The sequence below is a fragment of the Crotalus tigris genome, unplaced genomic scaffold, assembly GCF_016545835.1.
Source record: "Crotalus tigris isolate CLP2741 ecotype Arizona unplaced genomic scaffold, ASM1654583v1 scf7180000017536.10889498, whole genome shotgun sequence".
Classification (NCBI taxonomy): Eukaryota; Metazoa; Chordata; class Lepidosauria; order Squamata; family Viperidae; genus Crotalus; species Crotalus tigris.
The window spans coordinates 905880-932660 of NW_024096460.1; the positions used below are offsets into that span (position 1 = coordinate 905880).

A 26781-nucleotide genomic window follows, 5' to 3' on the forward strand; every position below is an offset into this window, starting at 1 on the left:
TTTATGACTTGTGGACTTCAACTCCCAGAATTCCTCAGCCAACAAACTGACATTCCCCATTTGGTGGCTTGTACAGTCAAATCCCTCCTGCTCCACGAGGGAGGGAGGGAAGGAGGGAAGGAAGGAAGGAAGGAAGGAAGGAAGGAAGGAAGGAAGGAAGGAAGGAAGGAAGGAAGGAAGGAAGGCAAAATTCTTCTAGGCTGGTATCTCTTTGGAAGATCCCATTAAAATGGCTCTTCTTCCTAATCAATTTGGGAACAGAGCACCAGAATGGATTTAGGACAAGTTTGCCATGGATATAATCAGATTGTATAGCTACTGCTAAATGAGCCAGGATAAGAAATATCCCTGCATAGAAACCCACAGGAACTGTCAGTCCTGAGCCAAAGGACTCATGATTGCTTGATATTCCTATGACTAGAAAAAGCTACAGGTGATACCTCAGAGGTAGAAGAACTTTTGTGGGATCTTTATGGAATCTGCAGAACCTTTTCTGGTATCTTTATGGAATAAACAGTAGGAAGGGAGGAGGCTTCAATTCTGCAATGGAAAGAACCCTGCTTGGTTCAGAAGAGTCATTATACAGTATCATGGACCATCAGAGCTGGACACAGATAAAGAGGGGATTCTAAGTATTTGGGGTCCATGACTGCAACAAATATTACAACTATATAGTAACATGGTAATATTGTTGTGCAACAGAACCTACCAACACAGTAAGGGGGGAAAGAGAGAGAGAGACAGAGAGAGAGAGACAGACAGAGAAAAAAAATGTAATAAAGCTTTGTTAAGATTCCAAGGATGTCTTTCCAGGTGCACCACCCAGCTAAACTTGGAAGATTTCAGAAGCTGAGCAGAAATGGTTCTGATTATTATTTGGATAGGAGACTGCTTCAGAATGTTATGGCTATTTCCTAGATTGGTGCATGAATACACTCACTGGGAATGAAACTTGACTGTTTTCTTTAAATAGCTAGCAATACATACTTTAAACCTTGCATATATATATCAGTGTTTCGGTGTGAACTTAATTTGCAGAATTCCCCAGCCAACATGGCTGGCTAGGGAATTCTGGGAGTTGAAGTTCACACATCTTAAAATTGCCAAGGTTGAAAAACATTGCTATAAAAACTCAAATCTCTGAGCAGGGGAATGGGTGAGCCCCTCTGGTTCGTAATCATTAGTAAAAAGACATTGAGTCAGTCCATAATCCATAATCCATTAAAGATAAGACAAAGCAACTTTCTAACTCCCCTTATGCCAAGTCTATAATACTTACTCCAAAGAGAGAATGAAATGCCCAGAGAAAGACATTCAACCACAAGGACTAGAAACTTTTAAATAAGTTTCCAAATGCTTAATTAGATCAATTTACTAAAGGGAATGTTTAAAAGAGAATTAGCTCATTTTGATTTGAAAGTAATGTCAATGTTCACAATTCTAATTGCAACAATTTCATGCATTTGCCCAGAAAGTTAGCTGATAATGCTCCTGGGAGGAAAAAGAAGGTGTGTGTGTGTGTGTGTGTGTGTGTGTGTGTGTGTGTGTGTGTGTGTTGAACTTCCTTGCAAAAGAAAAACTGAAGTGAAAGGGTGGAAAAGCTGGGTCTGCAAAGTGGGTGACATGAAAAAAGCAATCAGGCCATGGGAATGCAAAATCAAAGGCAAACCCAGAGTAGAATCATACCAGAAATTTAAAACAAGAGACAAACCAAAGAAGTAGCTGACCAAAGTCTAGGAACAAAATCCTGACTGAAAATTCATGAGAACTTAAAATTTCATATCTGCACCTCATGCTTGAGGAATTGAGCAGGAAACATTGCCAAATGCACATCCATCATAGCCACAATCTTTGGAAGAGCTTCTCTGGATTCTATCTGAGTTCAGACTGGGAACACAGTTTCCTACAAAATATTAGAGCATGATGCAGATCCCAGCTCCAGTATACAGGGAGAGAAGGACTCAGCATCCACCAACTTGTGGAATAGAATAGAAACAGTATATCCCAGAATGCAACAGTATATCCCAGAAAAGTCACCATGCAGGCAAGAAACCAGTTTCATTGGTAGGATAAGAGCATCCTAATCATGATATAAACCTTTTGGATTGAGAAAGAAACGGGGGGGAGGGGAGAACCCAACGTGTTTGCTTGTGCTGTTTCCAGTCCAAGCAAAACCTTAAATTTTAAATCAAAATGTGGAAGAAAGATTGTTGTAGTAACAGGAAACATTTACAAATCATAAAATTGATATCTGGTCAGTACTAAAATCCCATTTTTTTTTCAAAAACAAAATAATACATTTGATTGAGGTAAAATTAGGGAATCTGAGGCACCATCTAATCTGAAACACAAAGATGAGGAAGGAAAGGAACAAAAACAAAGAAAGCAGTTTTCTATGGTTTCAGTATTCAAAATATTGAGTCCAATTTCATTCCAGCCAGGATTTTGGAAATTCTCACAGTGACGTGAAGTGTTTTGTGTCTGACAGATTGCTTATGCATCCAACCCAATTTCCTAATGAACTTAATTTAGAAATATCTTTTTACTGAAAATGAGTCACAATCACACGTTATGATGAAGCATTAAACGCCTGCAGATTCCTAAGTTTAACAAGAAATCTAAAACTGTTGTACTGATTCAGAATGTTGGATGCCAGGTTTATGTCGCAGTTCAGATACGAGAACAGCTCAGAAGTGAAGAACATATTATATTTAGAAGTTTCTTCATTTTCAGAGAAGAAAGTACAGGAAATCGTCGATATATATAGTGAAAAATAATTGTATTTGTAGCAGTTTTCAATGTGATGTAAGATTTATATTCGAGATTTTAAAAGTTGTCCACTAGGCGGAGCTGCATGCCTAGGATTTTATTTTTTTAAAAAAATACAAGACGTATGGGTCAGAAAAGACTTTCTGAAAAGTGTCTTTATTGAACAATTGATTTTTAAAGTAAAAATATTGAATAATAAGTCCACGTTCTGGACACAGTGCAAGCCAAATTCATTTGCCAAACAATATGGACACTACTTTTAAAGTCGTTCATAATATAACAACATAGGTTTGGATGATACTTTATTGTTTTTCCTATTGATGACTTTTTATTAAACAGTGCTACTTTTTCCAGCTTCTTAAAATTTGTGTTGTAGATATTGTACATTTTAAAAGATACAAATATGTTATTTCCACTCTTAATATATACATGCGTTTGTGAGAAAGAGAGGAATAATATATTAATAGCAGCAACTTCTATTACTTTTTTTTTTAAACTACATTTTGGTACATTCTGAATCTAATCTTACTGAGAAAACCACAAAAAAGTTCAGAGAGATTCAAACACATCTAATAAATGAAGCAGATGAGGTCTAGCTACAGTTCACAGAGTTGTAATCCTAGGAAGGGTTTAAAAATTGCTAATTAAATTCTTAAAAGAGTTTGCAGTTTAGCCAATTGGACTTTTGTCCTTATGGGCTCTCCGCTTGGCTTGATATGTTGTTTTATGGGGTGGCAGAGAGAATGGAAAAACATTAAGGCCAATAATACGATTCTAATTAAAATAATTCGATTCTTAACGCCTTCCAAATGCAGACATCTGGGTGGGGGGGGGGGTTGTAATATATTTTGTGGCAGTTTTACTGAGATTGCTTTGAAAAGGGGAGGAAGTAATTATCTTGATAGTTTAATCAGAGGATCATCTTATTTCACTTATTTCACATGAAGATCAGTGGGCCTTACTTCGAAATAAATGTGCTTATACTAATGCATAGCCAGCTTCAGGAACAAAGATATTTTTAGCTCATGAGCCTAACTTTTGAAATCTAAACCTCTTCCCCAAGGAGGAAATCCACAAACATCCGGAAATGACCTCCTCCTCCCCCTCCCCATTTCTGCTTTTGTTTGCCATTCTTGTTTGTTTGTTTTTAATTTACAGCCAGGCTTTTGAGGGTCATTTCTACTCAGGTCATGTTGCCAAGACCATCCTGGAATCATCCAGGAGTCCTTTGTGGTGCTCAGCCCGTTCCCTGATGCCTAATTCCCCCTGTCAGGTTGAAGAGCTTTCTGGAGGGAATCTGCCCTGACCTGCAGACCTCAGCAGAGCCCGACTGGAGTGTCAGAAATTATATACAAAGGAAGGAAGCAAGCCACAACACACACACACACACACACACACACACTTACAATGCTACAGACAACCAGGCACATTCCCAGGTTGTTCCACCCATCCAAAGAATCTGTCTTCTGCTTCCAAGCATCCAGCACCACTTTGCTGGCCTGCTCCGGATCCTAAATAGGTCCAGAGAGAGGAATACCGTGATGGGAACCCAGCTCAAACCAGCATCCTGGTGGTCCCTTAGCAGGGGAAGAGGAGGGACTCCGAATTGGGGAGAAGGAAAAATGAGCCCACTTGGTCGATTCTGAGTGATTCATGGGCACAGCCAGATTGACATTTTTAGCAACCCCCGGATACACAGGCCAGAGGCTTCACTCAGGGCACAACCCTATTCACGTTTATCCTGGACCTCACTCTAGTTGTCCAACGGGTTCTCTGAGACCAGGGCTCCCGCTTGTCCTTGAGGTATCCCCGCGAAAAAGCCATTCCTTAGATCAGTGTTTCCCAAACTTGACATTTTTAAGGCATGTGGACTTCAACTCCTCATGCCTTAAAATTGTCAAGTTTGGGAAACACTGCCTCAGATTACCGGGGGGGGGGGAACGGCTAGTACGAACATCTCCCACCCAGTAAACGCCGCCAAAGAGCCGTCGGTTCAGGAATCCTTGTCGGATCCGAAGCAAGTTAGCTAGGAAGGCCGCTCTTCTTTCCGAGCGAAGGGGAAGCCGCTCCGGGGATCAGATGTCGAGGAGGGCGCAGGCTGATCTGGCCCTTCTTCCCTACCACTGCCAGGACGGGGAAAGGCTTGGTCTTCCACCCCAGTGAACGCGGCAACCTGACTGTCCGGAGACAGTCAGGCGCTTTGGGGGGGGGGGGACACCGACTTCTTGCCATTCCCAAAGGGTGGAGCCCTTCCCGTGTCTTAGCAGACCCAGCTCTGGCCTTTTCTCACAGGCCAGGAGGAAAGGCACGCCGGGCCTTCCCAGCCAGGCCGGCTCAGGGCACCCAAAATGCTTTAAAAACGGGTCAACCTCCCCGGCAATGCATCCGAATCTGCATTCAGATGGAGCCGAATCTGCATATTGAAATCACATATATATAATTACCTCTCTCCTGCCCTCCCGGCCCCTCCCCCTCTCCCTCTCCGGATCTTTCTCTGAGCCCGGGCCAGATCCGCTGAGCCCACGAGCAGGAAGACGGAACTTTCGACGTGTATATCGGGCTTGCTTATTTCCCGGGAATTTGGGGGAATGAAAAGCTCTAGGAAAGAAATAGGAAAAAAAAACTCCCTCTCTCCCTTTCCCACCCCCCCCCCGGGTCTCACACACACGCGTACAAAATCAAAACCTTCCCCCCCCCCGTCCCAACAAAGCGCAAACGTCTGTTGGGAAGGCTTCTTGGCAATCCAGCCGATCCTGGGCAGTGTGGAATGAGCGGGATGGCCTAGGCCAGTGTTTCCCAAACTTGACAATTTTAAGGCATGTGGACTTCAACTCCCAGAATTCCACAGCCAGCGTTGCTGGCTGTGGAATTCTGGGAGTTGAAGTCCACATGCCTTAAAATTGTCAAGTTTGGGAAACACTGGCCTAGGTAGAAAACCCCCCGCACGCATTTCTTCTGCAGCCCGGGAGAAAAACGAGGCCCCTCCGCAGCGCCATCCCGGCAAGGCAGGCAGCTTTCTGCGCCGCCCGTGCAAAGACGGCGGCGGGACAAGGGAAGGCTCAGCCGGGCTCCCGTTCTCCTTCGGCTTGAAAGAGAGCCGGGACGACCTTGGCGGTTGAGATCTGGTTGGAGGCGATGCCGAGACCCATCCGGAGGGGCTCCCTTTCAAAGCTAGGCCGAGAAAGGAGCTAAAGAACCCAGCCGGCTTCTCACTCCGGAGTCGCTGTTCCGAAGCTGTTCAGCCTCCAAGGTTGGAGATATTCTCCAGCGTACCAGAAACCCACTAAAGGCCTGGGACTCACCATAAGACGGCAAGTGGGTTCAAATCTCCAGACTGGAGATATTTCGATCGTGAGATTTCTTTCTTTGGCGGAAATTAAAATTGGAGACACTCTAGAAGCAAGTTGGCGTGCCTGTACTGCTTCCACTCTCCTCCACCACCACCATTTGGGAACTTTTTAAGACCCAGACTTGGCCCCTGAACCCTCCTTTTTCAAACCGGTTTTCCACCCTTCTTCCAATCCCACTGCGGAATCTGTATCTCGTAAAGAGGGCTTAGATCTCTGTTGATAGGCGAATCTGTCCAAGCTTGTCAAATCCGCTGTTTTCGGGAAAATTCTCCTTCTGTGTCCACCAAGGATGAAATAAATTATTATTACCATAGTAATGGTATTCTGTATTTACAGAGATAAAAGTGCACTGGCAGAAGTGAGTTGATTTCGCCCGTTTAGGAGTGGAAGAAAAATGGCGGTTCCTTAGATTCTTTGCTAATGAATCCAAAGTAGTTGGATAAAGAGAAATCTTCAGTTCCAGATTAAAGGCATGGTTAGTATATTCGCCTAGAGATACAAAATGCCCTTTCCAAGGCCACTCACTCTTCCCTCGTTCTATGCTTTTCTAAGGCTTTAGCCAAAATATTTAGTCGTGTGAAACGAAGGGGGGGGGGGGAGATGGACTGTTTTACAGTCAATCTCTTACAGGAAAGCTAAAAGACGCTTAGAATCACCCAGTAAAAGCAAGTTCAGCTGCAAAGTTATATGAACCTTATTCTTTCTACTCCTCTGAATTAAATATTCCTCTGAAAGAACGTAAAACACACACCAATGCATCAGGATATGAGGAAAAATGAGAGAAGAAGGTAAGTGATACCAACAGGCTAAAGAACTCCAATAATATTCTATCTTCATGGATGCACACAGCTGCTGAAAGCGTTTCTAACTTGCTCTCCCCTTTCGCCTACATACAGTCAATCGAGAAATATTTGGCTTTTATGTAATGATTATATATGATAAGAATAATTGTTTTAATTACAACAGTATTCATTTATGAAATTTATACATTCAATATGTTTGTATTTTATATGTTACTTTTATATGTCAAATAAAAGGAAATATAAAAGTAGTGTACGTGGACTTTGGATAAAAGTACATTTCGTATTAGACACTCACAAAATGTCCAGTCTGAGGGGAACTCCCAAGAGTTTATATCCGGAATACTAGCTATCTTTCCCACGAGAGATCCTGGTCATCTTAGATTCCCTAGCAACCCTTGCCCTTGTTTTGTTTGGGGTGAAAAAGGCAGATACGTCTCCAATTATATGAATGTGTTGATCAATTTAAACAATAATAACTCAAATTATTTACTTTTAGGTAAAGAAGAGGGAAGAAAACAGGACAAAAAAAACAGGAGAAAGTTAGGGCGTTCTGAAAGAGGATTTGTCATTCTTTTAATATATGCTTCTCCACACACAATTCCTCGCCTTTCAGAAAATAAATCACATCGCCCAATAGATTTAAAAGACGCAGATTTCTTTTCTTTTTTTTAAATCATTAATGATAAACGTGAAAAATACCTGCTGGTACCTCACTTTAGGAGAGTGTAATTGGTAAAAATAGTAGGTTGATGAATAGATAATAGATCCTTAACTACCAATAAACACTAAGCAGCGGCCCGCAGTGTAAGGATGTGATCATAATTATTCGACCGCGGCAGCCAATGGGAGCAGGAGAACTCGGCCCTAAAAAATCGTCCCCGAACGCCAAGGCAACCTCGAAAACCCGGACGAAGCCGGATTCCCGGATGAGGCGCCAGTCTCTCCGCCACAAGCTCAGCTTTGTGTCCTCCTGCCCCCCCCCCCGATCTCTGTTCGAAGAGTCTCCCCGAAGTTGGTGCCTGCCGGAGACGGGGAAGGCGGGGCGCTCGCCGAGTTCTTTCGGGACGAGAAAACGCCAGGGGTCCCGAAACCAGTTCCGGAAAAGTCTCCGAAGGAGAACCTTCGAAGGAGAAAGTGATCCCCCTTCCCCTCCGGGACTACAGATCGACGGGGGAGGCTTCTAAGGTGTAAAGGGGGGGGGGCGTGAGAAGGCGCTAGAACGAGGGGAACGGCCGCGTCCTCGCCCCCCCCCCCGCCGACTCAGCCCCGGAGCCTCCTTTTTTCCGGAAAGGTTGCAGATGGGTTTTCCCCAAAACTCAGCTCCTCCTTCCCACCGAAGCGCGGCGTTAGGGGACTCGGGCATGCCGGTTCGGCGTTTGTTTTTGTTTTAAGCCCGACGAGTGGCTCCCTTCTTCCCCCTTCCCCTCCCCGCCCCAGCTCCTCCCCGTCCCTCTTCAAAGCTGGGAAACCGCCCCGGTTCCTACCTGACCCCTGGCGGGCTTCGATTCAACTCGCGGGACCAGCCGCCGCCGCCGCCGCGTCCGTCTCTTCCTGCCTCCTCGGGTGATTTTGCGCCTCTCTCTCCCTCGCCCCCCTTCAGTCTCGCCCGGCAGGCGGAGGAGTCCGTTCCAGGCGGGCCCGGATCCATCCCTCCAGGATCGCGTCGGCCAGAAGTTTGCCTCTCCCCTCTGACGCACTTTAAAGAGTCTTCCCCCCTTCAACCTCAAGGCGAGTAATAGCGACCAATCATCAAGCCATTTACCAGGCTTCAGAGGAAGCTGTTTATGTGATCCGCGGCACTAATTAGGCTCATGAACTAACAAATCGTTTGCGCCACTTTGGGCAAAGGGACCCGATCGCTCGCCTTCATGGATTGCCGCTGGACTTAAAAGGAGCCGCCTCGGGCGCTGCGCGGAGGAAGGAAGGAAAGGAAGGAAGGAGCGAGCGAGCGAGCGAGCGGGAGGGCGGACGGGCGGAGGGTGGGCGAAGAAAGAGGGGGGGGGAGAGGAGAAGAAGAAGAAAAAAACCCCAGAACTTCGCCCAGCAACTTTTTTCCCCACTTAGTGGATGAAGGGAGCGCGGGAGCCGAGAGGAGCGGCTGCGGAGAGCGTCTCCCTTCCGGGCGCTCGCCTCTTCATGCGGCCGACCAGTTTCCCTCCTGCTGCCGTCGCTGGCGGCCGTCCGGCGGCCAGACTCTGGATCTAGGCGGGCCGATCGCTCCGATCTCCTGGCCAGGACCCCGAGGAGGAGGAGGAGGAGGAGAAGCGGCGGCAAGCCGCAGGCCAGCCGGAGGAGCGTCTGCTCGTCGCCAGGATGTTCCAGCCCACCCCGAAACGCTGCTTCACCATCGAATCTCTGGTGGCCAAAGACAGCCCGGCTTTGCCCGCCTCCCGCGCCGAGGATCCCATCCGGCCGGCGGCGCTCAGCTATGCCAACTCCAGCCCCATGAATCCTTTTCTCAACGGCTTCCACTCGGGCGGCCGGGGAGTCTACTCCAACCCGGACTTGGTCTTCGCCGAGGCTGTCTCGCACCCGCCGAATCCCGCCGCCGTCCCGGTCCACCCCGTGCCCCCGCCCCACGCCTTGGCCGCCCACCCGCTGCCTTCCTCTCCCTCGCCTCACCCGCTCTTCGCCTCGCAGCAAAGGGACCCGTCCACCTTCTACCCCTGGCTCATACACAGATATCGGTACCTGGGCCACCGGTTCCAAGGTAAGCGCAGAGGACAGGGCCGGGGCGCTGGCGTCTCTCTCCGGCTCTTCTGCCCAGGGTGGGGAAATAAATCGAGGAGGGGGGGGATTCCCGATTGCCGCTATTACGGAAGAGGGCCAAGTCCACCGCGCTCGAGTTTCAAGGTGAGCCAGGAGGAAGTCGCGGCTCTTTGTCCCCGCCACCTCGAGAGCCATTTGCGTCCACGAGAAATAATTGTTGGAGCTAGTCCGGATCAGCTTCAGGGAACTCCCGCTTGCTTGCTCGCTCTCTCTCTTTCTCGGTGGATCTCCGGGATCAGTAATCTGGTGGGAATGCAAAGAGAATGGAGCAAGGAGGGATCCTCGGGAATCGATTTGGCTCCAAGGAGCTTCCCTTCCTCCCCATCCCCCCCCACCCCAGAAGAGAGGGAATTTTTGTAGAAAGTCCTGACTTTCGGCTTAGGTGTTTTGTTTTTTTCCTTTTTCCCTTTTTCGTATTTGTCTGAATCTTCCACGAAATAAACCGGCCGAATCATTTAGTTGGAGGGGGGGGGCCACTTCAGTAAATTAACTACACTAGAATTTATTAAAACCGGAGGAGAACAAAGGGGTAGAGTGGAAGCTAATTCTTGTTAGCATTAGGGCGACTTTTAATATCTCACCGCTGAATTTATTTTTAAATAGACAAACCAGACAGAGGTGACATGCATTTGGAATTAATGCTGTCTCCTGAACTCAAATATTTAAGCTGCTACTTTGAGAAATTTCTCTAGCAGCTTCAGGGGGGGGGGACTTGTGTTGTGTGCATATTTGTATGTCTTAACTAAAATACAAACACATATACACATTCCTTAACCTTATTTCTCGCGAGCCCTTCGGGCTACGGTAATCGACTTCCGAAGTGCTGCTTCTAAGGGAACTTCCTTGGAATACATTCCTTTGAAGTCCAGGGTCTCCGAGGGTCTTAACTTCTCAGGAAAACAACAACAACTTAAGTCGCCCGGCAGTCGCTTCCCCCTGTTTTGGGTTGGCACCTCTCCCCCTCCGCTGTCATTTTCCAGTGAACGGGGAGATCTTCAGAACAGCACAAAAGTAAAGCTGCAAAGACTTGGGAAAGATTCCTGAATAACAGCTTTCCACTTTCATTTCTTTTCTCTTCCCTTCTTTATGCGTTCGCATATAATTACCCCTAAACAGAAAAGTGGGTGAAAGGCCCGCGTCAAGGTGAGATAGCCAGGGAGATAAAAAGAGAGAAGGTAGATAAAAAGAGTGAGCGAGAGCGAGAGAAATTCGGAGGTCAAGTGATTAAGACTTTTGAAAGCTGAAATTCGGGGCGGGGGCGGGGAGAGGAGCAATCAGTCTGAGAGATCTTCACCTGCTGCCTATGCCTGTAAGGCATCCGTCCTGCTATACGTGCGCTCGCTTCTCCTCTCTCTCTCTTTCTCTCTCTCTCTCTCTCTCTCTCTCTCTCTGTGTGTGTGTGTGTGTGTGAGGGAGTGCAGTTGCAGTCCTAACGCACTCCAATGGCTTGAAAAATATTTGGCTTCTGTTATTTTACAAAGCTTCCCTTCTCCCCCTCCCAACAAACAAAGAAATAAATAAAGGCCATCCGCCAAATTCACTATGGGGTACATATTTGGGATGTGGACAAGAAAAGTCGAATCCACACTGGCGCTACTGTCGGGTTGGAGCGGTTCCCCAGAAGAAGATAAGGTAGCAAGCGGCTGATTATTATGCGGCTAAGCTCTGGGTGGAAAATTAAGGGTTTCGCTCACTCCGTAATCCGCGCTCCGTTGTGCCCGGGTGGTTGAAAAGCGCCAGCAGAAAGGAAGGGCTTTGACTGGCTGTGGCGCTGGTGAGACTGGGGTATCGGCCTTCCCGGGGAAAAAGAACGAAATACCAAGGCGGGGAAACCCAAGAAAACAAAATAGACGGGCGATTGGAGTGACATTTTCCAGCCCTTACTAAAAAAAATGTTTTTGCGGTGGGCGAATGCAGCGCTGACTATGTCTGCCTGCGTGTGCCTGTCACGGAGACAGAAACAAACCCGCGTTTTTGCTTGGGGACAGGACAAAGATCTAAGGAATTCAGTGCGGCTTATTTTTAAGGCACCATCCCCCGCCTCGCCGTTTGCTTGCGTTCTGTAGAAGAGGCGGTAGAGGAGGACTCTGAATTTCGTAAAACCAACTTTGTCAAGAGCGGGACCTCCGGGGCCCCATTTTTTAAAACGGACAGTGGCGAGGGCAGTAATTCTACCCGCTTATCTTAGTAGGGAACCGACAAAGAGAGTTTTCAAAATAAACAAAAGCGCCCAGCAAGGAGAGGAGGAGGAGGAGGAGGAGGAAGAAGAAGAAGGAAGAGAGCTCGGATCGAGGGAATAAAGTGGGAGTTTACAGTGGATCCGGGTGGGGGAATCTATTCAGGAAACTGGGACTCCTGAAAGATACTTTTTGCACCTTTCCCGCAGTATGTGGAGAAGGCTGGCCCATAGAAGAAATAATTTGTTTTGTTACTGTCGATTCCTCTTAATTCCAATTAGACGCTTTCGGAGAAGCACCCTTTACACCTCGTCTTGCCTTCTACGAAAGAATACCAAGTGGCCAATGAATATACCCTCAGTTTCATCTCCCTCCCCAATTTCCTTTCTGAAGGCAGGTACTAGAAAAGAGAGGGGCAGCTGATTCCAATCCGCCTTCGAGGGGAGAACCGAAGCTCTAGCGAAGTAACAAACCCCGTGTCAGAAAAGGGGCCAAATAAAGAAAGGGCGGAGTCTTATTTGCCACCTCGTGAAAGAGAAGCACAAAACAGTGTTGAGCTGGGCTTGGTTGGTTCTTGCTCTTTTTGTGCCTTCACTTTTGTCCCCCCCCCCTTCTGGTTATCCAGGTAATGAAACCAGCCCGGAGAGTTTCCTCTTGCACAACGCCCTGGCTCGGAAACCGAAACGGATCCGCACCGCTTTTTCTCCATCCCAGTTACTGAGGTTGGAACACGCTTTTGAAAAAAACCACTACGTGGTCGGGGCAGAAAGAAAGCAACTGGCCCACAGCCTCAGCCTCACGGAAACTCAGGTAGGAAGAAAGAAGAGGGAGGGGGGAACGGTTTCCAGTGTAAAATGAGTGAAATGTAAGGGCCGTGTTGGCTGAGGGGGGGGGGAGGAACCAAAAATATTTCCTTCTGGTCACATTCTTTAAATAAAGTAATGTCCCTTTCATGCTTATTTTCTCAAACGCGCCTGCCTTAAAAAAAAAAGAGAGAGAGAGAGAGACCTTTTTCAGTGCCCAAAGCCAGCTGTTCTAGCTACAGGCGCCTTGAAGTCCAAATAAAAATAAGATATTTCGCCTGAGTGGCAGTAAAAGGAATTCATCATCTTCCGAGTGCAATCCTATACGCCTTACTTGGAAGCCAGGTCCATTCAATTCAGTGGATCTGACTTCTAAGTAGACGAGCCTAGGATTACACCGTTGATCAAGGCAGATCGGCTTAACAGGTTTTGGCTCAAGCAGTGAGGATAATCCGGGGCCAAATTTCAAGGCAAAGGAATAAAACGGGTAGTTCGTTGTTAGGACTTCTTCGCTTTGAGGGTTTTTAAAAGTATTACGGGGGGGGGGGCTCCTCTACAGTTATTCCGCGTCAGTTGTGACAATTGAAGTACAAAGGGTGTGCTCTTTTGATTGGTTATTGTGGTCTTAGTTAGAGTGTGTGGACTTGTTTTGGGGTTGTTTCTGTTTTAAATAAAATCTGCACAATTAACAATGCGTTTCAAACTCCTAGATCACGTGTCCACAAGCGGCGGGGGGGGGGGGAATCCTATATTTTTTTTCCCTTCCAGGTTTGTTTTTGAAATTGGAAGTAAGCATTCCCTGTTTTTGATTTACATATGTCTTGGTTCAATATCCAATGAGGCTAAAATAACTGAATTTGAACAATGGGCCGATCGCGAGCACTTCTGCTTAGGAGCTCCAGATCCTATTGAGACGGAGCTATTTCCGAGCAAAAGGATAGAGGATTTAGCTGTTAGATCTAGTGGCCTTGGACCTTAAATCTCACGGATTTCCACTCGCTTTAAAAATAAATAAATCCATCCGTTCTGCAGCGAACCCGGAATCTTCTTAAAACCGTCTTCACGGCTTTGTGGGTTAAAAGCTTGGCGTTTTTCCTGATGACTTGAATTTTGGGGCAGGTTGGAAGTTCCGCTGTTGAGAAGCGCGGATGTTCTCCGATCCACAGGACTTATCGGTGGGCTTTCCGTGTGTGTGTGTGTGTGTGTGTGTGTGTGAGAGAGAGAGAGAGAGAGAGAGAGAGAGACCCCTGTGGGGTAGATAACATCCAAAAGCTGGTGCACCGGGCAAAGCAATGGGGCAGAATGGCGTTGTTTGACAATCGCCCAGATGAGGCCGTAAGAGATGCTTGGAAAAGTGTGCTTAGGATAATGATCTATTGTATTAACCTTGGGAGTGGGGCGGGGCGGGGGGGGAGAGTTGGCGAGGAGGAGGAAGAGGGGAAAGCAGATCAAATTAATCGCTCAGGCTGCATTTTAGCTTGCTCAGCTGCCTTCTGGGCGCCTCGCATCTTGGAAACCAGACGGTTGGTTTAAGGAGGGGGTTTGAGGAAGAGTTTTTTTTTTTCCCCCTTCTTCTTCTTCTTTTTTTTTTTTTTTAGCCTGACTTCCCGGTTAATGTAGTTCAGCTCGGTTATTGCGCCTTCCTTTAACTTTGGGAGCCTTTGTTCTCCCCTCCAAGCCGCTTGGAAAGAAACGCGCGTCCTCCTCGGCCGTGCTTCTCCTGGTTAAAGGAGAACGAGAGAAAAGCAGGAGGGGAAGAAGGAAGGAGGAGGAAAAAAAAAAAAAAAAAACTAGGCCCAGCTTAGTTCAAAGTTCCCAGTAAACAGTAACGTTCTTGGGTCGGATTAAGTTGTAACACTTTTTCCTCCTCTCTCCCTCCCTCCCTCTCTCTCCCTCTCTCCTTGCCTTTCTTGGGGCGGAGCGGAGCGGAGGAGAGCAAGGACGAAGGTTGAACCTTTTGTTTTAAACATGCCTCCCTTAACAAAACCCCAGTCGACGGATCGACGCTTTGATGAGGCGGGCCGAACGAGGGGGGCTGCTTGACAAGCTGATTTCCACGGGCCAAGCGGCCTTTCAGGTGGTCTTTGTCCCGCTTGATTCCGAAGCTGGTCGGGGTCTATTGTGGTGGTGTCAGGCCCCCAAGCCCCCGACAAAATGAACTCCCCTTTGGAGATCGGCCTGGAGAAATGAACCGCCGTCCCCTTCAATTAGCACGCTGAAAAGCAAATTAAACTCACCCCTTGTTCCCCCCTCCCCGCCCGTTCGCTCGCTCGCTCGCTCTTTAAAGAAGGGGCTTCGGGAGAGAGAAAAATGAATAAAAAAAAAATAAAATAAAATACAGCCGAGATGTGAGGAAAGGCGGCGTCTGGCAGCGAAGGGCTTCAGAAAGGGCAGCGGAGCGGGTTAAAGTGACTGGTTAAAAATGGTCCCGTTTTCGGATTTTTTTTTTCTCCCCCTGCCCCTCCCCCCCTCCCCTCACACACTCGTGGAAAAGTCTTTATCGGGCATTTCCAGGCTCAATCGGAACAGAAAAAGGTGCTGCTTTTCCTACTCCTTGTTTTAAAACCGCGTTTGCCTTTGGCCGCCACAGGGAAGTCGGTTCCAATCTCTTCTGAAGATAATTTCCGGACCAAGGCGATCTGTTAGTAGTAAATGGCTCGCAGCCCCCCCCCCAGCAGGTCGGGTTTGACGCGGATTTCAGCCACCGCTCGCCAAACACGCGGGGACTCCTTCCTCCCTTCTTTTTAAAGCGGGGGTCCCCAACCCTGGCAACTTTAAAGACCTGTGGACTTCAACTCCCAGAATTCCCCAGCCAGCAGGGCTGGCTGGGGAATTCTGGGAGTTGAAGTCCACAGGTCTTAAAGTTGCCAGGGTTGAGGACCCCTGTTTTCTTAAAGTGCCTAATCTTTCCCGTTTTTAACTAGAGCTTCTCTAGGAGAACTGAAGTCCCTTCCTTTGATAAGACAGAGGCGCTCGCTCCGGATACAAAAGAACCCTCCATTTGAAGTTGGCAGAATTCGAACCTCCTCCTTAATTAACTGAGCTCGTTCACCATTCTCCCTCCCCCTTTGATTATTTTTAATTACGGTAGAATAATCCCCTCCTCCACCTTTAAAGGGATTCCCCCCCCTCCTAAATTAACCAGGAACCTAGCTGAGTTTGGGCTAAATGTTGGTAGGCCTGTCTATTAATCGGTTTCTTAAGGTCCAACAGTAAGAGCTGCTTTTCAGTGGAAAGATCAAAGCAAAGACGGCAGAAAGTGGGTGGAGGCGGATTAAAAACAAAATAAAGCCTGGTTTAGTTATTATTGTGTTTAAGCTGAGGTGATTAATAGTAAGAACTTGAACCTTGGAATTCTTAAGTACTGTCTCCACCGTTTTTTTATGTAAAATGTACTGTAATGTGCACCACAGAGACGAGGTGGAAACTCAGCAACTGGGTACAGGTGCGATAACATACATAAACATATCTGAAGGCAGACTGGGATGGCTAAAATATTCCCTTCTTTGCAAGAGCACAACACCTTCACTCTATTATGTGTATTACCCACAATATGTAGATACGACTGCCACCATTCGGTAAATTACACAGGGGGTAGCCCCTCACCCTGTCAGATTTGTTTAAATGCATACATGTGTATATACCGTACACAGCATGCATATGACAGGTATGTATCGTGGGTTGATGCAGATGGGCAAACATATGGAGCAATGCATACAGGAACATGTGCAGGTGGATGTACACAGATCCAAATGTCTGGATAATAACCATATATCCCAATTCTCCCTTACTCTCCTGGGAGATGGAAGCTCATGGCCAGTGAGGCTCTGTTTTAAGCAAAATGGGCTAGAGTGGAAAGGCAGAACTACCAAATGCAGCAAGGGTCAGTAAATCTGTTTAAAATCAAATCACCAGGGTTTTCTACCCGGTCCAGGTAAATGGGCATAAGACTTCTGACCGTGGTCCATTGGGATATGAGGAGGTGGAGCCCACAGAGGGCATTTTTCCTACCAGACTATAAATAGAGCTATTCTGGAGTAACTAGGAAGTCGCTCTACAGCACAGAGACCCTGTTCACACAAGGTTAAGCAAACCGAATCACATTAGATTTTAATTTGTTGTGCGAACCAGCTCCTTAGGTTAAGCCATAGGATAATTTGGCTTAACAGGTTATGTTAATGGAATTATTATGCTTTCTTAACTAGCATTTAACACGTGTTGCGATCAAAGTGTACCCTAATTCAAAACAAGCCTTTGTAGCTCGAATGCAGTCAGGAGCTCCAGTTTCCCGGTTGCATTCAAAATCCTCCAATGTGAGCCAAGCAGAGTATTGTAAAGAGTGTTGAACACTTACCGTCATGATCCTAAACGATATTCCTGGGAGAGGAGCCCTATTGATTTTCTGATGGAATCTAATGTTCAAAACGAGTTCCAGTCGAGGGTGAAAAAGCTGCAGTCCTAAATTGACATCAATGGGGGCATATTTCCAAGGACTGCTCCTAAAGTGGGGGATTAATCTTAAAGCCCAATTACTGTGGCTTAACTGAGTTCCAGGGAGGCAGGAGGTCAGTGTTCCTGTGAAGTCAATGAGATTGTCTTTGATCCTGGCATTGTCTTCCGAAGCCACGGGAAGTCCATTAATTTCTATGGCATTTATTTCCTAGTAAGCGTGCATAGGATCTTAAAGCGCATGAAATGCCGTATTGTCAGGCTCCCGAGACCCAGCGAAGCTCTGGGCGGAGCGAGTAAGAGAGAAAGAACAAGAGTTTTTTTTTTTTTTTTTTAACGGTTCTGGCACTTACTTTCGAGGAAGACCCATGACATTCAGTGGAGAAATTGTCTATAAATACACATGGATAGTCCGGTGTTGTTTTTGCAGGGAAAAGACTGGGGTTCTAAGGGTTTAATCTTAAAAACCTCTACCCAGCCTCCAATTCCAGCCTGCCCTACTGCATAGCTGCTCTTAATTAACCCGTTTCTGAATTAGCTGCTGAATATATTGTAGGCTTGACACCAGAGTTCCGTGTAAACAGCCCGGTGTAAGTTTGCAACTCTAATGTAAGTTATTAAGCCGGGAATACCCCCATGTATCTATAGTGCGTGTGTGTGTGGGGGGGGGCGCGCGGGGGGGGGGGGCGCCTGCGATCCAGGGTCCTGCTATCCAAGGTAGGCGGGAGGAGGCTCTGGGGATTTTTGCTAGTTCTCTGGGCTTTTGCGGAAGGCTTAATTGTAGCAAGAAAAGAGTCACTACGCGCTCACCCATACATTTATACTGTTGGGAAGGGAAAGTGCGAGGTGACACCCCCCCCCATGCCCTTTGGCTATAGGAGGGCTGTGGACGAAGGTCGATTTTTGGAATTGAAACCGAACTCAGCGTCTGTAAGATGGGGAGGGCTAAAGAAGGCTTTGAGGATTGGGGACAATTTCGGAGCGAGCAGTTTCTTTTTGCAGTTTACTCGTTGCTTCTTGGTTCGCTGTGAGCCCAGGTGGCCCCCCTCCATCCCACCTCCTCGAATCCGGGAAGAAGCGCCTGGGCGCAGAGTCGCAGCATTTCCAGGGCAGAAAAGGACCCTTTTTTTTTTTTTTTAAAAAAAAAATCTAATTAGGAGGAATTAGTCTAACTCGCAGGGGAATGCCTGCCCGAGCTTAATAGCCGCCTCTGTTTTCTCCACCTCTCTCCTTGTTGCTGCCCCAGGTAAAAGTTTGGTTTCAGAACCGACGGACAAAGTTCAAGCGGCAGAAGTTGGAAGAAGAAGGCTCGGATTCCCAACAGAAGAAGAAAGGAACTCATCATATTAACCGGTGGAGGATCGCCACCAAGCAGGCCAGCCCAGAGGAGATCGACGTCACGTCCGACGATTAAAGCGCCCCTTTAAAACAAGTAGAAAAAGAAGCAGCAAAAAATAAATAAATAAAAGTAAATAAAAAATAAAGGGAGAGGAACTCGATGCTGGCGCTTAACAGACTTTTCCAGGAACACCGCGCGTGTTCAAGGCTCGGGACAAGCCGAGGAAAGTGAGTGTCGTGGCCGGGCGAGAGAGAGAGAGACAGATTCGGCTTGTTCGCACGGCCCCGTCTGGCTTAGACAGAGGCAGCGGCCAAGAAGGGGCGAAAGTCACTCCGAGCGTTGACCGGCGCTGATCCTGCACCGGTACTCAAAAGCGAGCGTGGGGAGGGAGGGAGGGAGAGACCGAGAAAGAGCGAGAGCGAGCGAGCGAGAGAGAGACCGGAGGGTGGGGAAAGGGAGAGACTGTCAATCAAAGCCAAATCACCGAGACGAGACGATTGACCAATATTCAGTTTCTTGCCATTCAGAATGAAGTCAACTTCGAAATTTCAAAGGGAAACAAACGCAGACACTCACACAGCCGCGTAGGGACACCTTGCACTTCACGAGGGATTGATTTCTCATTAAGCATAATTCTTGATCTTTCTCCCAGTCTCTGGGAGAGAAAAATCCCACCTAGCCAAAATCGACAGATCTGAAACTTGAACTGCATGCTTTTTTTTTTCCTTTTTCTTTTTGGTCGGTTGGTTAAAAGACCTTTGGGGAAGGGGGGGGGGATGAAGGAGATCGTGCAACCATTAAAGAAATGGTTGCTAAAGGCAGGCAGGCAGATATGAAGTGTGCTTCCCCTCCCCTCCTCCCGAGCGAGACAGGTTCAGTGTGTTTTTGAAGTTTATTTTATGAGAAGCCTGGGCAGTTTGTAAATCTTTTTATGATAACTTCGGGTGTCAATGTGGTTGTGAAAACTAAATGAAGTAGGGGTAACAAATTCTATTTTTCCCCCAATAAGTTTTGCTCCCCCCCCCCAAATGGATACCCTCTGAAGAAATGGATAATGGCCGAGAAAGGTGGAAAGGAAAGGAACCTTTATAAATTTGCTGCAAGACAGAAAGAAATTTAAAGAAAATAATTCTCGTTCTAAAATTCCAGTTATTTTTTGTCTTCTTCTTCCTGTTAATGGGCTGTGCTAAAACATGATTGTGGAGGGATCTGAAGAAATTTCAGCCTTTCAGGGACTTCCCAATCAGGAAGACTGCAGTTCCCATAATACCCAGCATCTGGGGTGATGGGAATAGTAGTCCAACATAGCTGGAAGGCACCAGTGTAGAAAAGGCATTTCAACCCTGACCCATTTTACACAGGGAAGGATTTCAAGCACTGAAACAAATAACGTCAATTGTTCCAAGATTATACAGCTATTAAAATGAACTCTCCAACATGGTGCCTTTTAAAGTGGTGGTTTTCAACTCCTAGAATTCCTGACTGAGACGGCCTTTGGAATTCTGGGAACTGAACTTGACACTTGAAGTGTACCAGGCTGGGAAAGGCTGACTAAAATGACAAATGTTTCCTTATTGTCTTATTTACCAGAATGTAAATATTTTTGTGTTGTGTGTTTCATTTGTTAGAATTCTAACACACTATATACTTCCAAGAAGTATCTCAATGTCAATATTTTGTCAATAAAGATTTATCAATATGGTTTAACAATTTTAAGCATTTTTTTAAAAACCTTCTCCTTTCCCTGCCCCCATCCCTTTCTGGTGCTTAATAGCCTTTACATTTTATGATCCATGTTGATTGGAATCAGCTATCCTGAAAGTAACTTCGTAGTAACAGGGACAACAATATTTATGATATCAAATTACATTGACAATAAGATGATTTTTCAAACAATAGCACAGGTTTCCATTTTGAAAAATGCAGTGTTCATTTGGAAGAGATTTGTCTATGTACATTATTCAAGTCCACGTAGAAAAAAGTCAGGTTTGCCAGAGTATACAAACTTGAACTCCTGGAAGTGTAGCTTTGTGTGTGCGCAATGCTGGAGATAAAGATTGTGTCCATAAAAATGTATCTCAGAACTACATCACTACAACTTAGAATTTGGGGGCTGTCAACATTTTAGTACTGGTATATATCGGAGTAATGCTGATTGGTCCACTGAAATCTGGGTATTACTGAGCATTAATTTGGATTTAACTCCCATCTGAACCCTTGAATCTATTCAATCTTGAAAATGGTTTTAAAAGGCCCAGTGTAACTAAATCCTTCCCTCCTTTTCTTTCTGTTCTTGTGAAGCTTCATTTTAACAGAGACCTGGAAGGAAAATCCTTTTGGTGCTAGCCTAATTTACTTCCAAGTAAGGCTGCAACCCAATTTACATTTTACCTGGCACTTTTATTCAACTCGGTGGGCTGTCTTCAAAACATATATGCGTATGATTGTTCCATAGGACTGCCTTGAGGATCAGTATATCAAAACCATGTAGTCATATAATAATTATGCTTTGCTTGTTATTGTGGGATAGAGGATTCAAACTACAGTCTCAGAAATGTTAGTCATATCAGTTTCTTTTCAGTCGTATTATTTCTTTTTATTTTGGTATTATTGTGTATATCTTCTAAAGGACAATTTTTCTAAGGGAAGGGAGGGATGCCAATGAGAATTTTTTTAAGGGAAGAGAGACACGCCAGCATTAATAGCGAAGGGCAAAAAGTTTCTTATAATCCTGGAGGAAGCTAGTTGGCTTTCTGGGATACCCCAGTTTTTTTTTTTTAATTTAATTCATGGTTCATTTGCTCTTTAGTCTGATAGGCTGCATTAATCAGTTTTCCTGCCATTGACAGCACAAACCTCGGTCTGCTGTGTTCCAGCTACAAAGACTTTTTTGTGGAAGTGCAAATCAGTTTAGGCAATTATCATACCAGGAATATGAAGGGGAAAGAGGAGCCATTGCCCAGTGGTCTCCTTTAATCTCTTAATCCGTGGATCCAGGGGGGCTAGTTGGACATAATTTAGGACAATCTGACTACCCTTTACACTGTGATAAGGTGAAGTTACAATGCGAAAATACCAGCTTTGTTCAATAACCTGCCTTGAAAAAATTCAAATTAGAGATTCTGTGCATGTGGTGACTAATACAGGGCCTTCTGAAATTGGGTTTAAGAGATCTGATTATAAATACACAAGCACACACACACACATACCCACAAACAAAACTTTTGCTATCTATCTATCTATCTATCTATCTATCTATCTATCTATCTATCTCTCCTGTTTCTCCTTTCAATCTTAATAAGTGATTATTCACTCAGAACTGCTGAGAAGGTAAGAGAAAAAAAATCACTTCCTACTTCAGAACTCAAAGGCCGAATCCTATAGTAAATATCCCCCCTCCGTTCCCCCCCTCTCTCTTTGGAAAATAGAGAATTTAGGCCACAGGTTCATACTGACATTTTAAAATTTTCTCTCGATCCTTTTAAAAATATGTAATGGAAATCCACATTTCTTCTCCACAGACTCCGGTTTTCTCACTCAAAATTCTTTCTCCTGTTTTGATATTTTTAAAGGATGTGTGTGTGTGTGTGTGTGTGAGAGAGAGAGAGAGAGAGAGAGAGTGTGTGTGTATGGGTGTACGGGTGTGTATATATACACACACGCACCCCACCGCATAACACAAACTCTTTTTCTGAAACCCCAAAAGAAGGGGTAAAAAGAGAAAGGAGACAGAAGGGGGGAATTAAGCGCCCTATGTAGCGTAACAGCAATAAAATCTTCAGAGAATGCTATTAGCTTTGGGGAGAAAAAAAAAACTCTAAAAGCTTTATTACAAACCAAGCTTTGAAAATAGGGGGGATTAGGGGTCTGAAAGAGTCCCACAATGGCTAGAAGAAAAGGTTTCATGCTAATGAGGTTAATGCCCTTTGTATCTGAGGACTCCACAACTTCATTACTCGCTATCTCAGGCTCCACCGAGCGGCTCAGAACACTCCAGCTTCCCCCTTCCCTGCCTAAAGAAGGATTTGATAGCAGCTCTGTTCAAACTAGATAATTATATCTTTTCAAGTCGGAATTAAGATAAAGAAAGTGAAGCAAAAGGCGGCTTGCCTTGATCCACTGCAAACAATTTGGGCGCACTTGCTCCGCTCCCCCCTCCCTCTCTCCCTCCCTCTCTTTCTGTCTCTCGCTCTCTTCTTCTTTTTCCCTTCCTTCCCCACACCCCCCCCCCGCCTAAAAAAAAAAAAGCAGGGCGCCCGGAATTATTAAGCCCTCATTTGCTTTATTAATTCATCTCTTTTTAAAGCGGCCCGGATTACGCAGGCTGCTGCTGGTACTGCCGGCGCTGGAAGGCTGGAATTTTGCGCCCTCCTCCCCGCAGAAGTCTCCTTCCCGGCCGGGACAAGACCCCCTGCTCCAGGCTGAAAGGCGCGCGGGGTGTGTGTGTGTGTGTGGGGGGAAACAGAGGGCCAGGTTGGGTACAGCAGGTAGAGGACAAGGCTGAGGCGCTGGCGCGGCGCCTCCTTGGCCCAAACTCTTTTCTTTCTGCTGTTTATGCTGTTTGAAGAACTCGGGTTAGGAGTTTAGCATCTGCATGCAGCGAGGCGGAAACTCTTTCCTTCTTGAGCTCCCGAGTTTCAGAAAGCAAAAGTGCCCGTGCGTCTTCTCCCCGGCTTGGTTCTCTCGCTTGCGCTCCCGCGCTCCAACGCCACCTTCTGCCCGCGAAGGGCCGGCCGAGAGAACGAAACGGGCTGCGGGGCTTGCTTCTTCCTAGCCTGCGCCCAAGTTGCTATGTCCCCCTCCCCCGTCCCTTCTTCGTTCCTCTCTTATCCCTCGCTCTAATCTTTCTTTCTTTCTTTCTTTCTTTCTTTCTTTCTTTCTTTCTTTCTTTCTTTCTTTCTTTCTTTCTTTCTCTCTCCCTTCCTTCCTTCCTTCCTTCCTTCCTTCCTTCCTTCCTTCCTTCCTTCCTTTCTTTCTTTCTTTCTTTCTTTCTTTCTTTCTTTCTTTCTTTCTTTCTTTCTTTCTTTCTTTCTTTCTTTCTTTCTCAAAGTCCCTCCCTGGAAGCGGGCGGCCTTCAAGCAGCTGCTATTATTACAGAAAGTGGCTCCGGCCGTTTCCAGCTGCGGGGTGCGTTGCGCCGTACTCAGCTAACGCGTTAACACCGCCTTCCCGGAGTTCTTCTTTAGCCAAGGCGGACCTGCTCTGCCTCATCTTTTAACGGTCTCGAAGAGCGGCCCGTTCACAACCGGGACCCCTCCGGAAGTGTATGAAGACCATCAATTTAGAGGGACCCCCCCTCCTTAGGAAAGGCTGAAATATAAACCCCCTCGACGAAGAGAGGGAAACTTGGCACCTCCCCTATGGGTGGGTGGACGGATTCGCCTCTCAGCGACTGCATCCCGCATGGCGAATGGTCAGGGAGAGTGCACATGTGCAGGGCCCCATTTATGGTGAAGCCAGCCCCGAGCCCACTCTCTTCTTTCCCCTAAGGAAGGAGTGAAACTCCTGCTCAGGATGCCCACGGTGACAGAGCAGGTGCTTGAGTGCTCCTCAGCGGGAAGCCCAGTTCGCTAAGCTTCGGCTCTTCGCTGCAGTATTTAACCGACTATAGAGGTGCGCATGTAGTTTGGAGGAACCTCGCTGTGATCAATCAAGCAAGGCCAGCAGACTTCCACTGTGTGTGTGTGTGTGTGTGTGTATGTAAAAGGGTGTACCTTACATTGTGAACGTGATATACAGAGGCGGCATAGTAGCAGTGCTCCTTCAGTTTTAAATGGGACTTCCTTGTAAGGAATACACTGGAAGGGAGTGCTTTAGTACCAGGGACACTCTTTCCTTTATGCTATTTGAAGAACTCGGGTTAGAAGGTTAGTGTCTGCAGAGAGTAATCATAGGTAACAAAACCAAAACCGAAAACTGACGTAAGGAAGCAAAAAAGCCCCCCCCCGTCTCCCTCGCATGCGCAGAGCGTAGCCAGCCATTTACCCACAGCTTCGATTGCCTTAGAACAGTTGTCTTGCTTCGATCTGGCTCCTGGAGTCTTACCTCGATTCTGAACCTCTCCTGCAGTTCCCATGCCAGATCCCAAAATCTTGCCAGTCCAGCATTCACATTTATCAATTCTCAGTTCCCGTGGGGTCCAGGGGACCTTACTTCTGAATCTTCAGGCAGAGAATTGCCCAGGCCCCTTTACCATTTTCCCGTGGGTTCTAAACCGAGAGACTCACAGGCCTTCTTTAGAAGCAGCATTTTTGTCTCTAAAAAACTTACTTCCATGCCAATGTCTGAAGTGGTCAGGACCACTCCTGGCTGCCCTCCTGGTCCTTAATAAATGAGGTCGGGAATATACACTTTGCTTAGGAAATGTGATGGGCACTTCCATAGAAACTTTGAGTGGTCACCTTTCATATTTTGTGTTTGTGTGTGGGTGTGTTATTTCTTTGTGGCCATACCATTCTCAGTGTGCTGGGAATTTGCAAGCGTTGGGACTGCCTTTAGGGCAGGATTTGAAATACGGACAAAGATTAGCGGCTGAAATGAGCCCCATTTGAATTAGGCTGCAGCCTAACTCCGGAATAAGGTCCTGAAACTCAGGGAAATGGATTTCTCTAGAAATAAACCCCGGGCTCTGGCTTTTGTACAACAAAACGTTCAGAATAATCCCATTGTATCCTGCTGAAGTGTAAGGCCTGTCTCCTAAATGATCTTTAGTAGAGGGGACTAATAGGACTTGTAATCTACCAATGTGAAGGAAGGGCAGTTTAGGCAAGAGAGTTGCCTTGATACTTCGACTTGGTGTTACGATGTCAAATCATTACCGCCATTGCCATTTATTTCCATCCTTCAAAAGTTATGGCGATGATTATGGCAAAAGCTGGTGTTTTGTAGTGCTTTCGGTCTGGATTCCCCTCGATAGTGTGTAAACCAGACTTTCCCAATGCCTCAATACTTAGCTTCCAAAGGAACTGAGCACCGGAAGGGCAATGTGCAGGAAACTTGTAGCGAGAGCTTAGAGTCCCAGCAACTTTTCTCAGGCATTAATCCGTCCCTTCTACACTTGGCAGGAAAACTGCTGAGCCCTGCTCTACGGAAGGGGCAGAGAAGCAGTGTGCAGAGATAATAATGTATCAATAATGTATAATAATGTATCAGTTGATTTACTTCTGCCTTGGACAGTTTAGAGGATTTAGTGACCCTGAACGGTAACCTTGAGCCAGGTCAGGCTTGTCCTGGTGGGACGCTCACAGCCATGGGATGAGGAGCTGGGGGGTGGGGAGCAGCGCTGGAAGTGAGACCCCCTGATTAATCAGCCCCGCTTGGCTTTGATTTAGGCTTTTGTGATCGTACTGGGGCCGGGGAAACTAGACATCATGTAAGTTTGAGAGGAGATGCTTAGACCTCCTCTGTTTTCCCCCCTTAACTATTTCCAATGAACAAATTCTCCCCTTAGATTGTTCAGTAGCAATCTTTCAGGAGCAAATCCCAACTGGGGGGATCTCTCTCCTCCAAGTATTCAAAGGTCCAGGAAGTCTAGTCCCGTGAGATCAATGGAGTTCTCCCTCCAGACAATCGAGTTGGTGCTGGAGTGGACCAATCACTCCTTTCCTCCTTGGCTTTGATGTGAATGGATAGGCTGGAGCAGGGGTAGGCACAGCTGGCTCAGGAATTCTGGGAGTTGAAGTCCATGAGTCATAAAAGAGCCAAGGTTGCCTACCCCTGGCCTGGAGGATGGCAGCAACAATTCTTTACCTCTCTCAGATCGGTGAACTGAAGTCTGAGCAACCTTTTCCAAACCTTAATCAAAAGCCAAGAGCTGCTGATTCAGAAGTTTAGGACAGGTCATCCAGACTTGAAACTTGGGAAACTTTAGTCCAAGTACTTGGAAGGCCCCATATTAGGAGAGGCTGTTAATAAATCTAGTCAGAACTTAGCTTCATGCATTCTCTCCCGCCAATTTCATTTTGCAGGTTGGAGTTTTTTTGGCAGGGAGGGGGGAAGTTGGAGGACAAAAGGGAAACAGGGCCAGCTTGCAGGTAAATAATGTTCAAGAAATTAGCATCCATGTTTCTGAAGACTGGATCCATGCTTCCCCATAAACCCAAGCACATAAGAGGATTGTCACAGCGGGAATAAAATGCTCCCAAGTCTTGAAATCAGGCTGATAATATTGTTAGACATCTTAAGGCCTTCACCTTTGGGGTCAAAACAACAGCACGACCCTGTAGATGTCTACTCAAAAGTAGAAGACCAAACTAGGGAAAATTTACTTAATTACTCAGTTTAAAACTGTCTTGAGTTAGGATTGCCCACATTCTCAGAGAA

At 46.4% G+C, this 26781-nt stretch overlaps 1 protein-coding gene and 1 long non-coding RNA gene across 8 annotated transcripts in view; one reads left to right on the forward strand and one right to left on the reverse strand.

Moving 5' to 3' along the window:
- The window catches only part of LOC120308159, a 96768-nt gene extending 87860 nt beyond the window's left edge, over positions 1-8908 (reverse strand). For all 5 annotated transcript variants that reach the window (XR_005556949.1, XR_005556859.1, XR_005556996.1 and 2 more), the window contains exon 1: positions 8407-8908. This is a non-coding gene — a long non-coding RNA (uncharacterized LOC120308159). The remainder of the gene's footprint in view (positions 1-8406) is intronic.
- A 2-nt stretch (positions 8909-8910) lies between these two features.
- EMX2 (empty spiracles homeobox 2) overlaps positions 8911-26781 on the forward strand; it is a 32295-nt gene continuing 14424 nt past the window's right edge. Inside the window, exons 1-3 of one of the 3 annotated variants that reach the window (XM_039341289.1) lie at positions 8911-9632; positions 12494-12678; positions 18367-18837. In XM_039341289.1, coding sequence (XP_039197223.1) covers positions 9236-9632; positions 12494-12678; positions 18367-18534 — 750 coding nt within the window. In that variant the 5' untranslated portion in view covers positions 8911-9235 and the 3' untranslated portion in view covers positions 18535-18837. Of the gene's footprint in view, positions 9633-12493; positions 12679-18366; positions 18838-26781 lie in introns of those variants that run through there. The other 2 variants (XM_039342156.1, XM_039342946.1) reach the window with 2 other exon arrangements.